The sequence below is a fragment of the Phragmites australis genome, chromosome 1, assembly GCF_958298935.1.
Source record: "Phragmites australis chromosome 1, lpPhrAust1.1, whole genome shotgun sequence".
Taxonomy (NCBI): Eukaryota; Viridiplantae; Streptophyta; class Magnoliopsida; order Poales; family Poaceae; genus Phragmites; species Phragmites australis.
This window is the reverse complement of record NC_084921.1, coordinates 52,458,125-52,471,299: the sequence shown is the minus strand read 5'-3', so window position 1 is coordinate 52,471,299 and position 13,175 is coordinate 52,458,125. Positions and strand designations below refer to the sequence as shown.

The following is a 13,175-nucleotide window of genomic DNA, read 5'->3' as shown; positions in this document are numbered from 1 at the left end:
TCTTACTCGGTACTCACCATTCTTATCGCCAGCTTATTTCAGGAGTAGCGAAACTTTTCCTGGATATCCCTATTCATGAATATATATGATAAGTTTTTATCATCACTTCAGGTAATTTTACCCGAAGAAAACACTTTTCTACGGACACAGAGTTCTTCTTTCTCTATTATAGCTATAACAGATACAGAGATTAACTAAGAACTATCGAAGAGATTTTTACTATAAGGTACGTAATATAAAAACTCATTTTATATAGACAAACTAAAAGACCAAAATATTTTCAAAAACAATATTACTTCATTTCCACATATACTTATTTACACACGGAGAATTATCTTATAGATATGGTAGCACAAATTCTTTCTTCAATATAGTCTATTTTACAAGTGGACTATTACATGGATATATGGTATGCAATAGACTAATGCTGATGATGAGCTGCTGTTCTTTCACGTGATGGAAAATGCATATATATGTTAGTTTTGTTTTGATGCAAATTAGCGTGAATATCATTGTAGGTAATTTTATGCTACTATGTAGGCATATTGATGATACTATGTAGACAAATTAATAGTATTATGTAGGAAAGTTTATATTGGCAAAGATAGTGATATAGCAGATATATATTGTGCTAACCATACAAGTGCTATTGATGTAGCATCTCATTATTGTAGGGTGTTCAACAAGTTTTTTTCGCAGTAGTCATGTTTCAGGCATTCTATGTTCAATGTACCTATCTTTTAGGGGATGTCGTTAAGCATTGAGTAGGCAGTCTACTGTCTAGGCAAATTATTGTACCATGTAGGCAAATCGATTCTACTGTGTAGGCAAATTCGACATATATAGTGATGCAGGAGACGTGAAGAGTGCTAATGGTGGTGTTAGGCAATCTTTTTTCCTTTTGTACTGCTGTTGCTATAACTGTTTAATGAGGAGTCATTTTTTTCTTGCAGGATTATGTTCAGTTTTTCTTGCAGGATTATGTTCAGTTTGTTGAAAAAGAAGGCCGAGCTGGCAGCTTCAAATTGAGAATGCCATCTGCAGTGTGCCTTTTTGGCCCTGTGCAGAATGTTCCACTGCAAACTAATAGGTAAGCTGATCAAAATGTTCTTTTTCATAAATTTGTGCAAACATTCCTTTTCTTTTCTCTCTCTACTATAACTGACGTGTGAATATGGGCCTCTATTTGCAGCATGGACTGTGTTGATGCAGTGGGAACATTGGGATGGGCGTATTCTACCAACACTCAAGGATCTGGTTTTTTCTCTTTAGTTTCTTTTGCACACCTCATTTGATCATCCAAGATAGCAAATCTGCTACAAAAATCAACGAAACATCCTTTTGTTACTTTTTCCTGTGTAATTGTTATTCAACTGGAAGCAAATTGGATAAAGTCACAATTACTGGGCAGATTATGCAAATCCCTGTATAGATATCTAGCTCGTACGGTCGTGCCCACTACTAAACATCACGTGTCAGTTTTTTTGAAAAGGTGCGTAACCAGTTCTTAGGAAAAGCATATCAGAGAAGAATTTAGGAATTGTTTCATATATGTTTCTATCAAACTTGGTTTTAAGATTAAACCGAATGTATACTCTCTCTCTATATATATATATGTATGTCAGTATCAAGTTATATATATGCAGTGACGTTATAAGTGAGTAGCAGATAAAATATTCATTAATACAATATACTTTATTACATCAATAACTTAAGGTTCTAAAAGAAGATTACAGAGCAACGGAAATTAAACTTAGCACGACGCCCAACTTCACAGAAAGTCGATCGAAAAGCCACTTGCATAAAACTCAACTTCATCTTCTGTAAAGTCCTTGTAGTTTTCAGCTTCTGAGCCGCGACAAGATTATGGAGGAGAAGCAAGCGTGAGTATATAAAATACTCAGGAAGTGGAAAAAATTATGACATGGGGGCTAAAAGTCAAGATAGGCTTAACTCAAAGGTTTATTGGTATAAATGCTATTTTATTTGCAAACAGTTATAAAGACAAACTACTTCCATGTGAATGATTTCTCTAAGGCAAGAGTGAAGGTTCCCACTACCTTACTTCATAACCGAGGTTCCAACAATCTCTAACAAAGCTAACTGGAGTCACAGTTCCCACAACTGCGATCCACCAATTCCAATCCAAGACCATCCCGAAAAATCACCCGACTAATCATGTGAGGAGTCCATACCACTCATGACCGTGAGCATGGCTGATATATCAGTTTTCACTCTGCAGAGGTCGTACACTTTACCCACAAGATGTGTCATCCTTTTTGCCCATATCGATCAAACACTTACACACTTCCGAGGTGTGCGGTCAGGACTCTACTGCAAAGCCTTTCCAATGCCTCTCTCAGCATGTGTTGACCCGCTGAGTAAAGACGTCCAAATGGGCCGTGCCTACTGGGCCGGCCCGAGGCACGGCACTGTAGGCACGGCACAGGCACGGCACGACCCGATTACCGACGGGCCGGGCCGGCACGGCGCGACGCCACGGGCCGTGCCTGGGCCGAGCGCGCGGCACGACGGGCCGACGCGGCATGGCCCGGTCAAGTCGGGCCGGCACGGGCATGGCCCGGCACTATTTTCTATTTTTTATTTATATTTTTAATTTTTTTAGCTATTTTTAAATATTTTTTATCTATTTTTTATATTTTTATCTATTTTTTATGTATTTTTTTTCATTTTTATATATTTTTTTTATCTATTTCGGTCCGTTGGGCCGAAATCGTGCCCGGGCCGGCCCGGCACGGCACGGTCGTCGACGGGCCGTGCCGTGGGCCGAGGGGAAGGCACGCGGGCCGGCACGGCACGACCCGTTACTGTAGATGGGCCGTTTGGGCCATGCCGAGTCGGGCCCGTGTCGGGCCGGCACGAACGGCCCATTTGGCCATGTTTACCGCTGAGGTTTCACCGCCGTACATAAGTGGAGTACACCCTCCACCCCAGAAACCCCCTCTTGCGCCTTACGGTTTCAGGAAGTACACCCTTCTATCCTTGTACCACCAAGTGATCTTCACAATGCTGAGAGAAAGGCGAATTACTGAGCTAAGCCCGTTCCATATCAGGCTTGTGGTTGTACTGTTTTCATGGGTGGTCGATTCACGAACCGGTTCTTAACATGGTCTGTGCAAGACTACCATCAACCCCACAACAGGTTAATAACCAAATATCAGAAATCCCATAATTCTGCCTGGAACACATCCACAGGCCAACCAACATGCCAACTTGCCCAAACCCTACTATCTTAGGCTAAGCACTTTTACCAAGGTTCATCAATATCAACATAATTCGACTATGCTACCCATGAGTAAGCATAACTAAACACATTCTACCCAACATGAAAACCAATCTACAGTTACAAGAAAGATTTAGGAAAAACTAGTAAACCCTAACAATGGGATATCATGTTTGATGTGCATGCAATTTGTAAAACAAAATTTTATAAAAGTAGGCGCAAAATGTTCAAGGGCACTTGCCTTCTCTGATAAGTTGTTCGAAATCTCCGAAGTCTTGATCCTGGATGTTCTCGAACGCTTTCGGAACAAACTCCTCTACAAGCAAGCAAGCAAACAAGCACCACTAAGAACAAACACTAAACAAAACAAACATATAAAACGAACACTAGAACAAGCTAGGGCACAAATTCAGAAAGATTTGGGAGCAAGAACCGCCCAAATCGGAGCAACGAAGCGAAAACTACGGCCAAACGAAATTCTAAGCGACTAAAAATAACAAAAACTATTTTCTGGAAGTAAAAATAATTTTTAAAAGGCCTAAAACATTTATTTAAAAAATTGTAGAATTATTTTATAGCATAGAAATGATTAAAACAATTTTATGAAATTTATTTGCATTTTTCTGGAAATAAACTAATTTTTTATATGCATAAAAACAAATTTAAAGCATTTATTCTATCAAAGAATTCATTTCTAAACATTATCATAATTAATATATATTTTCTAAACCATTTTCCAAATTATAAATTTATTCTAACATTTTTGCAATAATTTTTAGACTAGAAAAACATGAAATAACCATTTACAGAAATAAAAATAGAGCTAAAAAATATTTATAAACATTTACCTAAACTATTTTCTGGAATTTTTTTCTATTAAAGAAAACCTATTTCGGAATAATCGGATTATCGCGAATTATTTTCTAACGGGAGAATCGAATTACTGTGCAAGCGATGACATCGTCTGCTGACTAGGCCGCTGACTCAGAGAGAGAGAGCGCTGACTGGACCTGACACATAGGACAAAACGACGACGTAGCTGCACACGAGGCACACTGACTAGGCAACAGAGCTGACGGGGCACTTCATTAAATCGGAGTCGTTGATCTCGGATCGGACGGCTGAGATTTCCTAATGCGAAGGGGTACACTACTAATCTACGCCGCACAACGAAGATCCAACGGCTGAGAGGGGTGCCTACCTCTTCTCCGACGATTCGACGACGGCAGCGACGGCTCGGGGTGACGGAGGACGGCCGCAGACGGCGGAGATGGTGCTGCGGTGGTCGGACGATGTCGACGAGCGGCAGAAGAGGAAGCAGAGATTGCGGCGACTCTGTTTGACGGCTTATCGGGCGTCGGGGAAGACTGGGAAGGCTCGGCGACGGCGGGGCTTCAACGGCGAGCTTCGGTGGCCTACAGAGCTGCGAGCGATGGTCGGAGCTCGACGGCGAACGGTCGAGGACGACGACGTGTGGACGGAGAGCACCGGCGGAGGCTCGGATGGCGTCGGGAAGGCGCTGTGCGACTCGACGACGGCAGCGGGGTCCAGAAAAGGTCCAGCGACGGTGCTAGGGCTCGCGGTTTGAGGAAACTCAACGAGGTTTGCGGAATTGGGCGCGGTGGAGTGCGAAGACGCTCGGCCGAGGGGTCAATTGAGGTTTTATATAGGGGAAAGGGAGAATTGAATCGATCGGCGGAGTCTTGACGCGGCGGCGAGAAATACGGCTTGGTTTCCTTTTCTCCCGTCGATTTCCTTCGCCACAATGATCTTGCCTTGATGGAGGGTTGACGGTTTCATTTTGGCAGCGTTACTCAGCAATGATTCAGCTTGAATACGCGCGAGCTCGGTGGAATTGAAACAGGAGGGAGGCAGAGGAGGAAAGAGCGGCGGAAGAGGAAGCAGCTGACGGCTGGGTCCCACCCAACGAAGAGAGACAAAGAGAGGGAGAAATTAAGGAGGGGAGGGGAAGATCAGGCATGACAGTTTCTGTGTTGTATATCCGATTTGCTCTAAAGAGATGGCGAAATTTGTCTCTCATCTTAAGGGGTTGGAGCAATGGCTATCCCTAAGGGGGAGGATTTTTAAAAAATAATATTATTTTATTAAAAATTATAAAAATAATATTTAAAATCATAAAATTGTAAGAATAGGTATATGTCGGCATGTAGAGTACCGACTAGATATCTATCGTTATTTCATGTGTCGACATCTTATATGATAGTGGGTCTGGGGGTCTATTTCCTGTATACGATATTTAAAAAAAATATAATTTTTTATATGGTCTTGGATGAAGATGATCTTTATATGAAAATTATACCTATCGATGAGATCTATAATTTTGTAGTTGAATACTTTTTTATTTAAATCTTTTAGATATCCAAAAGGTGACTAGAGGTTACAGATATAGTTTTTCAGATCTAAAATTTATAACTGCTTTTTTAGCATCTAAATAGGTTCACATAAAAAAATCAACTATAAAGTTATAGATTTCATCAAGAAATATAATTTTCATATAAAGATCATCTTCATCCAAAATTATATGAAAAAGTTATAAATTTTTCTTTAAAGATCGTTTGTGGAACATAGGACGTGTCGGCACGCGAAGTGTCGACAGTTTCGTATATCCATTGCCATGTAAGATATCAGCGCGTGGAGTGTTAACAGGTCTCTAATCGACACTCTGCATATCGATAGATACCTATTATTATAATTTTATTATGTTAACTACTATTTTGCAAATTTTAATAAAATAATATTATTTTAAAAAATCTAGTGAGAGTGGGATGCGGGCGTGGGCACGCTACGTGCTGGGTGGAGCAGATGTGAGCAAAAAAGAGGAAACTATATTTTTTAATCTTTCCTAATCCGGATGTGCAGGCCGACATACTAAAGCATGCACGGCCGTGCTGTAGTTGGGTCTTTTTTTTCCGGTGATCTTATTCCGGATTGGGGTTGAAAGCCTTTACTTTTAGGGGGCAAAAGCTGATTCGTGGCTTGACAAAAGCTTATTCGTGGCTTATCATCTAAGCGGCATCATCTGGTCACGGCGAAATCAATTTCAGACTGAAAGCAGGCGTCACCATCACTTGTATGCGTTCCACCAAGACATTCTGGTCGTGCTTTGCGTTAATGGTGCCGAGCTGTCACGTTGAGTCATCATGGAAATAGTATTTGGATGGGGGTGGCTGCAGGCAGACGTGCAATTTCATTTCAGGAACTGAATGAAATGCAAGCAAGTACCACCGAGAGTCGTCCCGTCCTCGCGGCTCGCCCGTACAGTACAGAATGAAGCAGTCGCTGTCAGGCTCATGTCAGCCGGGCAGAAGTTGCAGTGTTCAAGCCCCTACGATATTTGTGCAGCACAAGCTCAATACTTCGGATAACCCAGGGACAAAGAATTGGTCACACAATAACATGTTTCTTTGCATTTTATCTTGATTTGCAGTGCGTGTTTTAAAGAGAGGTTTGGAAGTATATAACACGCTAGTCATGAAAACAAGAGTTTAGTTGAATGCTGTTGCAGAATCATGATGCTGTCAAGGGTTGGTGGGAGGAAACAATGACATCGCTCGCTAAATTTGATCAAAATGACAAACTCCGTGTATTCATATATACCTGTTAAAACATTTGGAAAGAGAAAAACAGAAGAATTTTTCAAAACAAAAGCCTACAACCTATCTAGATCTCGTATTTGACAAAGAAAGAGGTCACGATAAAGATAGAAACTATCATGGTGTTTCGTTGATTAGCATGGTGTTGCCGCTTAGTTTTTCCTGCTTGGTGTCAGCTCGTCTTTCGTAGTTTTGCTACTTCCTTTTTCTTCTTGTTGCTGTTTCTAGTCCGCTTTTTGGCGATGAACTTATTATATTTCTCTTTTCCTTCCTTCTTGAATGAATGACAGATCTCCTGTCCTTCCGAAAGAAAGTCCCTACGATACAAAATGATGGCCAAATCGATGCAGACCAAATCCCAGCTCCGGCAGGTGATGTCTTTCATTTTCCTTCTGCATTGTGATCTGCATCCAACAGCGATGGAAATGTCGATAAATTCTTCCATTTGTTTAGATTGAACGGCACAGTTCTTTGATCGATTACATTGCCATATTGAGCTATCTAGCGTTGTCCATAGCAACGTATTTAGAAATGTCTAAGAAAACTTATCATCTAAACGCACAGGTACAGATTGACAATTGGCTAAGCAAAAGTGCCCAGCCCTTGGTCTCTTCATCCTGAATAATCTGGCAATTTGCCACAGAAATGTCAAGCTAGTAAAAGTCGAGACATTTTTCTTCTTTACAATTATTACAACAAACAATGCGATTGTGCAAAGCCAGTGTAATGAAATAATATTATTTCGCAACAATGGCTTCGCTTGCCAGACTCGATCCGCAGAGGATGGTCGGCTGCCGGAACCCTTGTACACCGCGCTTCCCAGATCTCTCCTCGTTCAGTTTCAGAGGGAGCTTTGTCAGACTAGGTAGTCGTAGTAGACCAACAACATGTTGTCGGGGACGATCAGAGGCAAGCTATCGATGAAGCTGAGGAAGTGCCCCACATTTTCCTTCTCCAAGGTGACCGTGTCGATCACGTCGTCGTCGCCGGTGAGCACCCAGAGGTCTCTGGACCGGACTCGCTTTAGGCTTCCGCGGCAGAACGGGCATGACTGGGATCTTGTATACCTGCAATGACGCTAGATTCAGAGTTGCAGTTTTATGGTGCTTGAAACGTAGAGGAAGAGGCGCATGCCTAGTTTAGACAGAGTTCAGGACCAAAATCTACTGAAATGATGATGTACATATTCCCAGCTGATCCCTCTAAATCGCAACGTTCACCGGTAAACCAAATCCGAGCACCAAAACCAACTAGAAAATTTCTGCGTGTTCCTGTGGAAATCAAGACAGTGCTTCTATTTTTCACCCTTGGTTTGTGCTTTAGAATCTGTGTAGCTCTAAAAGGGTGAAGCACAGAAGCACCTCTCTAACATATCTGCTTGCTAGGATTTTCAGCAACTGGCAAAGCTCAAGCTAGCTTCACTTGGTTTCCGGTTGCTAGGATTTTCAGTAACTGACACTAATAGGTCAGTAGTTTCCAAAAGCATCTACTGTTATAACCAATTCCATTGATTATATATATTATCTAATCTGAAGCAATGTTATTGGAGAAGCGATTGACTGTACCAAATTTCTAATGGAGGAGCCGTTTGATAGTATCATTATAACAACAGCCTGACATATACTTAATCTGCCGCACACAGTGACTCGCAGATCACACCCTTGGTACACAAGCATGATCTTCCAGCTAAGACAACATCATTTAGGATTTAGAATGCCACAAGTCAATGTGCTCCTCTCACCCTTTTATCCCTTTAAATATGTTTTAGACTAGGCAGTTGGCTGGCACTAATGATATGCTGATTTTATTAAAGCTAGGATTCTTTTAAGTTGTCTTCTTTTCATTCCATCGATGTACTATTGCTAGTTGTTTTTTGTATGATGAAATGTGGGGCTCTTAACAATGGTACAAAGTACCATAATCTGTTCACTTAACTGTGACAAATGCAGCATTCAACTAAAGGGATAAAGAGAATGAATCTCTTAACATGGCACATGATACCTTGGATCATATTAAACCCCTCCTAGTTAACAAACAGGCGGATAAAAAACTTTAGTAAGTAACACAGTCAGTTTCAAGCTGTCATTGTATTGTACAAAACACATCAAAACTAACTGAGCAGCACATGAGAATAGCTGCATTGCAGAACTACAGTGAAGAACAAAATGGATTTTTTTTTCAAACATTCAAGAGAATGTAGCTTCTTAATTAGACTAAATGAAGACTTGAAGCAATAAATATACAAAATTCTGTAGATTAGGACCGTGCTGGGTTGTTGAACCACCCTCTCCTCACTCATACCAACATTGAATTGAGTAGAATTAGCTCACAAAGAGCACAAGTTTGACTGTTTGAAAAAAGAATTGAACCACCCTTCTATCAGGACTGCGTCAATGCTTACGCGGCTCCTCAGACCACATCCATTTCTCTAATCCATATCACTTTCAAGCTATTCAAACCGCTAGCACTATCTAAAAATAATAATCAAACCGCTAGCATTTTTTTTATGGTAGAGTGACATTGGGCATAATTGATAATGATCCTTGCTCAGATATCTTACTACTAAAATAATACACCTCAAACGGATAAGCAAGAGAAACAGGCAGCAATACCAGTCTCGGTAACAGTTGATGCACATGGCATGGTTGCAATTGGGAAGGACCATCTTGGTGCAGGTCTCCAAGCAAATGCCGCACTCATCCTCCCTATCATCATCGGCAACAAGCTTCCGGCCGCCGCCGCCGCCAGACTCCTTACACCGCCCTTTCTCCTTGCAGTCCTCCATCAGGTTGCCCTCAAGTTGTTGTAAGAATGGGTATATGATAGCTGCATTCCATGGTCGCAAAATTAGCTAATACCACTGCAAGAACAAATCCTTGAGCTGAAGAACTTCCTGACTATGTGGTAAGCATACCATAGAATTCCTTCAGGCTTGCTCTCCTTTCGATTGTGGATATAGAGGCGTCTTCATCAACATAAACCTGCATGTTGAACCAAGACCATGCAAAACTTTCAAAATCATTGGAAATGATCAACTCATGAACTCAGCAACTCTGTTTGCAAGGCAATTCAATTACCTCGTATACAAGAACTTCAAGAAGGCCAAGGTAACTTGGGAGGGTGTATGACAGGGAGCAGCTGCAATCCATCCACTGGATAAGGTTTAGGATGATTGGAGCCATGGAGCTGTAGGACAGCCTCATCTGCACACAGGCACCCCCATAAGCCTTGTGTATAGCATGCGCCCTGAAAAGAAGAAGAAGAAAGGATCGCCGATTCATCAATACACGCCTGTTTACAAACCCAATAAAATCAGAGGGAAAAAAAGCCAACTTTATCTATTCTACATCTTTCCTTGTAAAATCAAGCAGCAAAAGAGAACATCAAGAAGCAAGAAAATATGAAAAGTAGAAATAAAGGAAAAGGAGGAGAAGGTTACAGGGTGTTGGCATGGTGGATATCAGCTTCAAGGGCCTTGAGAGACCCCCGGAGGGACAAAGGCCTGCCACCATGAAACATGACTTCTCAAGAAGCAAATCCAATCTATGCTTTGCTTTCCTTCCTTCGCCCCCTATTCTGATCTCTCAAGTCTATAGAACACAGAGAGACTTAAGCAAGGAGCAGAAGGGTTCAAGAAGCACAAGCAAGAAGAAGGCCAACAAGAAAAGAAAGGAAAGAATCAAGCTGTTTTGGTTTAGGTTTGTGGGTAAGTAGCTTTGAGGAAATAAGGGGCTTTTGTCCTGTGCCCCTGGTCCCCTTGGTTTTATAACAAGAGAGCAGGAGATGTCTGGGCAACTTGCAATTGTTTGCGTTGTTTTCTTTGTTGCTTGAGAAGAAGTGAAAAGCTTGGGAATAAAGGTAGGGGAAGGAAGGAGACAAAGGGAGAGGGAAAGGCTACACAAATAAGGAAAGAAAATATCGGAGGACTGAGACGAGGAGCAGTTATGGTGCTATTGTGCTGTCTTCCAGTTTCCACTCCTGTCAAAATTCGAATCTATTTTTAAAAATATTTTAAAGAAAATAGCTTTTAAGGTAAAAAAAATCTACCTGGTGCTTACAGATTCTTCTATAGAATTTTGAATTGACTCGTGGAAGTTGAAACCCAAAATGTTACAAATAGAAAGATTCAGATTTCTGTGGGAAAACTCAAAAAGAAAATCCGAAAAGGGGAGAGGTGGAGAATAAATAAAGGAGTGGATAGATTGATGATGGACGGTGATAACGAGCCGCTGGAGGGAGGGCGCAGATGCGATGACACACAGAAAAGAGGGGTCTGGACTCTTGGTGGGCAGGTGGCTGGCTGGCCCTATCCACTACCAGCCACTCTTGGACCCACCTGCCGGTTTTGTGGGACCCGCTACCATTTTCCTTGTGATTCATTGAGGCCATGGAAAGATATGTCCGTTATGTGAGGTGGAATTACATTTCCTTTCTGGATACATATACAATTGCATTGTGGAATTACAGTTCCTTCCTGGATACAAATACAATTATAGTTCCTTTGGAATGCAGGAGTTTCATAGGAATCGTACATGAATTTCACAATCAGTTCAATTTCACATGAAAAACGCAGGATTTAGAAAAAAATCTCGCAATCCAAAAGAGACCTAAAATTGAAGTTAGCACAAATTTCAGAAAATTAGATCGTTTTAGGAGAAACCATCATTTCTTATCTTTAGTTTCACCGATTTGTCCTTTCAAATCTGGACCTAAAATTCTTGTTATCAAATTGTTTCCACCGGTGATGGTTGTTTTCAAGTATTGGTGATGGTTTTATGATCCCGTTAACTGAAACCATATCTTATATTCAGATAGAAACAATTTCGACAGTACACAGGCATGATCAATTGGTACGCTTTTGGTTGTTTATTATTGTTACTTTGTTAGGCAATTCAATATGAGGCTAAAATGAGTTCAAACATTTGTTACTGAACCATTTACTTCTGCACATATGTACCACACAGATAAGGAAATTCTGTTTGATTTGAACTTTCTAGTTTCTACACTATCTAGCTATGGCAGCACGGTTGGCCCAAGGATCCCCGGTACAGGAAGAGCAAGAATCTATTGTATGCTCCCAGCATCACATATATCTAGTCGTGAGTCATGAACAAAAGTGTATTGGGAGCACAGAAAAACAAGGGCCCAGAGCCAGTGCTGATCTTTGGCTGGTCAGCTAGCCTGAGGATGAGGGCATTGCCCCAGCATTTCTAACCAACTTTATCATTTCTGGTCCCTTTTCCGCTTTTACCCCCATATTTCCGGTTCCCGTCCTTCCGAAATTGCTGCATACTGGAGTTTTTCTGAATATATGAATATCCTATGGCTTCCACTTCATTGCTGCTCTGCATACAACTAAGCCATTTAGTATGTAATTGTTGTAGCAAAAAGAGATGGGGCTTCACATCTGGTCGCAGTTTTAGGGTCTGTTTGGATTAAAGCCTCGCTAAAAAATTGATATTATCTTCACTCTACGTAGTCGTTTGGATGGACGCCAACAGTTGGCTCGTCTAAGCTCTCATTCTCACACCCAGTTTATTTTCGTGCCCACGCTAGGTGAAATTGTGGACAGCCGATTCCTCCGCTAAATAATTAGCTCGTCCAACTTTAGTGAGGTAGGTGTGAACCAAAATCAAACATGTTTTTAGTTCATCCCCTGACTAATGGCCGTGACAGCCTGTGGCTAATCAAAGAAATAAGAAAAGAAAAATACTTTGGGGATCTCGTCTCTCAGGCGTCCATGGCCGTTGGAATAAATAAAATAATTAGTGGGGTTTGAATTTTGAACATGTGATCACAGTGAGATCGATGAAGACCATATTGCATTATTCTTCGGCAGCAACCAGAACAAAATGGCGAAACGCAAAGCAAGGTTAGTCCCCGACATATTTAGTTGAAATTTATTGAAAGTTTGAACCTGTCGAGACTGCTGTGATCAACCGTTGCTCGTAATCTTCTTTGAGATCATTAGCCGCCCACCACTGCACATGATGGGAGTGGTTGGAATGCAGAGTTTGGTCTCCAATTTGCGAGGCCGTCTTCTTCTACTACAAGTTTAGAACACGCGCGCATGATGCGAGTGGCTGTGTTATGGTGTAAGATGAGCTTACTAATGATGACGTGTGATAGTGGACGCGAGGCGTGAGAACTTAGGGTCTATTTGTTTCATCTATAGATTCTGAAAAGCAGTTTATAGAAGCTGGATTGTGAAAAACTTTTAAATTGTAGATTCTAAAAAAATTTGATGAACAGTTTAGTAAAATAGACTTTCACAATCTATCAAAAACTGAGAAAAATCATCTTCTCAGATTCTCATA

The 13,175-nt window shown here is 41.2% G+C and overlaps 1 protein-coding gene and 1 long non-coding RNA gene across 2 annotated transcripts; one reads left to right on the top strand and one right to left on the bottom strand.

The window, feature by feature from the left end:
- Positions 1–370: 370 nt before the first annotated feature.
- LOC133926873 (uncharacterized) lies at positions 371–1,439 on the top strand. Its single transcript, XR_009911196.1, has 2 exons — positions 371–1,090; positions 1,193–1,439. It is a non-coding gene; the product is annotated as an uncharacterized LOC133926873 (long non-coding RNA).
- Positions 1,440–7,429: 5,990 nt separating this feature from the next.
- LOC133926864 (E3 ubiquitin-protein ligase AIRP2-like) lies at positions 7,430–10,748 on the bottom strand. Its single transcript, XM_062373006.1, has 5 exons — positions 10,298–10,748; positions 9,936–10,104; positions 9,773–9,839; positions 9,471–9,684; positions 7,430–7,925 (listed from the first exon to the last, which is right to left on the bottom strand). Exons 1-5 carry the CDS (start codon positions 10,375–10,377, stop codon positions 7,715–7,717), a joined length of 741 nt encoding a protein of 246 aa, XP_062228990.1. The 5' UTR covers positions 10,378–10,748; the 3' UTR covers positions 7,430–7,714.
- Between the last annotated feature and the right edge of the window lie 2,427 nt (positions 10,749–13,175).